The sequence below is a fragment of the Hippichthys cyanospilos genome, chromosome 4 (genome assembly GCF_059441005.1).
Source record: "Hippichthys cyanospilos isolate Australia breed blue-spotted pipefish chromosome 4, RoL_Hcya_1.0, whole genome shotgun sequence".
NCBI lineage: Eukaryota > Metazoa > Chordata > Actinopteri > Syngnathiformes > Syngnathidae > Hippichthys > Hippichthys cyanospilos.
The window spans coordinates 23,427,028-23,431,400 of NC_142372.1; the positions used below are offsets into that span (position 1 = coordinate 23,427,028).

General features: G+C 38.2%; 1 protein-coding gene across 1 annotated transcript; it reads right to left on the reverse strand.

Moving 5' to 3' along the window:
• Positions 1 to 82: 82 nt before the first annotated feature.
• On the reverse strand, positions 83 to 2,007 carry LOC148425072 (uncharacterized). The gene is made up of 2 exons (XM_088413687.1): positions 718 to 2,007; positions 83 to 635 (listed from the first exon to the last, which is right to left on the reverse strand). The coding sequence occupies exons 1-2, from the start codon at positions 755 to 757 to the stop codon at positions 133 to 135; spliced, it is 543 nt and encodes a 180-aa protein (XP_088269813.1). The 5' UTR covers positions 758 to 2,007; the 3' UTR covers positions 83 to 132.
• Positions 2,008 to 4,373: the final 2,366 nt, after the last annotated feature.

Sequence of the window (4,373 nt, forward strand, 5' to 3'; positions counted from 1 at the left end):
ATTCAAGGTATTCAATTTTATACCTATTGCCAGCACCCGTTTAACATATTACAACATAATATGAAACTTTCTGAGGCATTTACAAAGCCACTTCTGAAGAGTATCATCAACATTCACTGAATCATGTCATCATTATGGTTTGTGTTCTCTCTCCTCTTCGCACGAGGTCTTGTATTCTGCAGGGTGTGTTTCTTTTTTTGCAAAAAAATTGCAGTAATCCCAATTAACTTTAGCACAAGCGTCGTCATCTAGATGTTCATCCATGCAATCCACAAAACTACTGCCGGTGCTATCTAAGTCAGTATCGGAGTTGCAGTCCGACTCACTGTCGAGAAACTCATCCCACCATCTCATCTTACTGTCACCCTCTTCAACTTTGTCATCCTCGCCGCTGGATCGTCCATTCAGATCCTCCAACGGGACTTCCACGTTGTCTTCCATGTCAACGTTGTTGTTAGCAGGGTTGACTGGCTGGATTGTGAGTTGCTGTAAAAGCTGCCTCCTGCCACCAAAACTATCCACTAAGCCAACATCCACCAGAAATTCAATGGGCTCCAGACCGGCGTTCAAAACGGGATTGACTGGTGGAGCGTCTCCGTTTATAATTAACCTTGGATAAAGGTTAAACTGCAGACCTGCAATGTCACATTGTACTTAGTTTTCATATTCATCCAAGGACCGTGTGTGATATCTCGAGAGGAAAAACCTTCGACTCACCCTCAGCAACATTGCTGCTTCTGTCGCCTCTTCCATCCATTTCCCTACAAGAATGTCAATTTTCAATGTTTATAATCCGCGATTTGATGTAATACGTAGCAAGAGCAGGGTGGCGGAAAATTCAGCAAAGCATCACATAATTTCTACTTTTTTACTTCAGTTAACCAAAAATTCTAGGTCATTGTATCCTTATGAAAAGATACAGCATAGATCTGGCTTGCTCTCATAAGAGAGTGATTGCTATAAATAAAGATCGCCCGTTCAAAAGCAGAATTAGTTCAATATATATTCCTCACATCATGTATGTGCAAATACTGCAATTTGCCTTCAATTCTGATTGGTCTAAAAGTGTTTTCACTGTCATCAATAATGTCATTACCCATTGTTCTTTAATTATGTCATTTATTATAGGCGCAAGTTCTTTGATCTGTCTATGTCACGGCAATGTCATCATTTTGCTACGGCTTTAACGTTTATTGAATTAGACTGAACAGCTAGGGAAGGAAGGAAGCCCATTCATGATATCTGGGACAGCAGATCATCATCTGTGAGGATTCGGAACAGTCAAGTTCCAAGTACCACGAGTCCACGACACACACACAAAATGCAAATAGTTGTTAGCGGTGTTGGGCAAGTTACTTCAAACCGTATCGCATGACTAGATATTACTTATTACTGTCATTTCAAAGTAGTTCCGATATTTGACTTTTTTCATATTTTAATCCCTTTATTACTTAGCTTCACAGCAGAATGATGCATTGTTTACGCTTTAATCAGAAATAGGGCATTCCACAATTTCAGTGTTAATATTCAAATTCAAGGTCAGTCAGCTAGGTTAGGGACAGACGTTTTGATGGGGCTAACGTTAGCAGATAGCCTACATCATTGTTATTTTTTTCTTAACACATTATTTAACATGAGTTTTCGTATGCTCCATCTTGAAACACATTGACCACTACTATATGTGGACTATCATTAATAGCAATTATACAGTGAAAATTTGTGTTAGCTTACATTGGCTTTACTACTAGTTGTGAGAGATCTTGCTGACAAGGTTTTGAAATTCTGGTGAAACCAGTGTGGAAAGTGGCAGCATATCTTCTACATATGTACGGCATACCCTGCCACAAGTCTTCTAACCGCTTGAGGTCAAAATGGTTTGTCAAATTACTGGTGCTATTTGGCCAAATGGACAGCTCTTTAGGTGTCACGCATAAAGCGCACCTAACAATTGTATTTTTCTGGTCGGAATCTCTGACAAACTGAAAGTAATGGTCCTATGTCCATCTTGTGTACAGATTGTCCATATTCAACCTGTTGTCAGCTGATACAGCACTCATCTCTGCTGTAGTAAATACAAGTAACAGAAAGTAAACATTTTGCCCCAGACTTTTCTCCTCTGATTTTGCGGCCTTTTTGGTACAGGTTAAAAATGCATTGCAGTGCGTTGCATTACTCTCAATTGTGCAGAGTACAATATTTCTATTTGCTTTGTGTGTAATGCATACGCTAGCACGTTACCGCAAAAAGTAATGCATTACAGTAATGACTCGGGATGCGACGAAATCTCGCGCCAAACTGCAAAAAAAGCGATACACCACAGCTACCACGAACTATATGCAAAGGCATTTGCAGTACTACCAACAAAAAATGAAGCAAGCCAGCTCTTCAAAAACGCCTTCTGATAAGCAAGCAACAAAAAGAAGCGCTTTTACATCGCCACTGGACCCATCAAGTGCGAGGGCTACCAAAACAGCACGTAGGTAAATCAGCTCACCGGCATTCCAACATGACAGGTGATTGGTTTCTGGCAAAACATTGTATTACTGCTTCAACAAGGCGTTAGTGGGAATGTCACATGTTTTGTGTTCTGTTGTATAGTTCTTAAGTGTTGTTATTTTTCTATGTTAAATGTTTTCTTTGGTATAGTTATGTACAGTATTATCTTGTATGTGTCTAAAGGTAAAGGATGGCGACGCACATAGTGCTGCAGCTTTTAGCTCTTCAGATCTCCAATTTTTTTTTATACACGCAGTGACAATAAAGGCATACTATTCCATTCAATTCTGTCCAAATTTAAACATTTGTTGGAAGTTCAGGCCCGAAGACATCCATGTACAAATGTATTTTCATTGTTGGGAGTAGCAGCACCGGGTAGCTAAAGGAAAGATCATTTCTTCTTGGATCTTTGCCTCAAAGTAGGTTAAGGTTTGAGTGATTTAGGCTTTTTTTTTTTTTTTGCGGTTAAAAAAAAAAAAGTCTTCAGTTGCGCCCCTTAGGATGTCTAATGAACTAGCCCCAGTTGTACATGTTATTGAGCTAAATGAAAAGTTGGAGGCTTTATTAACAGCTCACGATCTAAAAAACGTCCCTGGAGACTTATGGTAACCTCAACAGCAGGCAGGTTATCATTAATTTCCTTTCAGAATTTCCCATTTATTTGGAGGTAATTTTTATCAAAATAAGTTTTTGTTCTGAACTATGTCATTTTCATAAAAATCAATTTCCAATGCACAATTATCCCAATGTGCAGTACTCTGATGTGGACCAGACTGTAAGTGACCTTTATTTTTATCTGTTATATTTAGACAAATACAATACAGTGATCGCCCCTACTTCGCGGGGGGTTGATAGCCCCCATTAACCGCGAAGTAGGGGGGATCCGTTCCTTGATTTCTATGTACGCCCCAATATAGCCGCAGTAACCATAAACAATGAAGTATGGGGGATCCGTTCCTTGATTTCTATGTACGCCCCAATATAGCCGCAGTAACCATAAACAATCTTTTTTTTTTGTATTTTTTTGCCTATTTTATTTCCTTTCTTCTTTTAACATTACATTATCCTTATTAACATTATTGTATATTCATCAAATAACTAATATTACTTAGTTTGTCGAGAATTTGTTCTCAGGACTGGTTATCTGCACCAAGACTCCGGTGAGAGTACGCAAGTCATCACGTTGAACTTCATTTATTTTGGCTCATGTATGGTGTATCATATAGTATCTGTTTAATAATAAATCAACAACAATCTTAGTCAACTAACATATAAACACTTAATTATGAATTTACTGTATTTTTAGCCGACATTAGCGGGTTAACAACAACTAACAGCAACTACTAACTATAAAGTGCAACCTCTACACAAACGAACACATAAACAGAATAAACACTCATCGCCTACTAAACATAGGCAGTAGCGTGCGTTATCAACATAAATGATAATTAACTATAAATATGAGCTTACGTTGTCATTCACGTCACCGTAACGAGCCGAATGACACAGAGAACATAAAACAGGAAACGGAAATGCAACGCGACCCGACAAATTAAAAGCATGCATTTCAAAATAAGATAACGTCACGAACTCTAACGCTTGAAGAACTCTTAACATAGTTATTAACTAATATTACTTCGTTATTTGATGAATACAGTACTGTATAATGTACTTTTTTGCTTTTTTTCAATTTTTGCACATTTTTTAAATGATTTTTTTATTTTGAAATATGTTTTATTTTTCCTGGAAAAAAACGTGAAGTACTGAGACCACGATATGAGACCACGAAGTAGGAGGGATCACTGTACTCGAAAATGGCTGGGATAGGCAACTGCAAGACCGCGACCCTTGTGAGGACAAGCACTTATGACAACAAA

Excerpts from the sequence above, each read along its gene's own strand:
- LOC148425072 (XM_088413687.1), bottom strand. The coding sequence starts at position 757 with ATGGATGGAAGAGGCGACAGAAGCAGCAATGTTGCTGAGG. Across the intron at positions 636-717 it reads AAGCAGCAATGTTGCTGAGG|GTCTGCAGTTTAACCTTTAT; the intron begins GTGAGTCGAAGG and ends GTGACATTGCAG.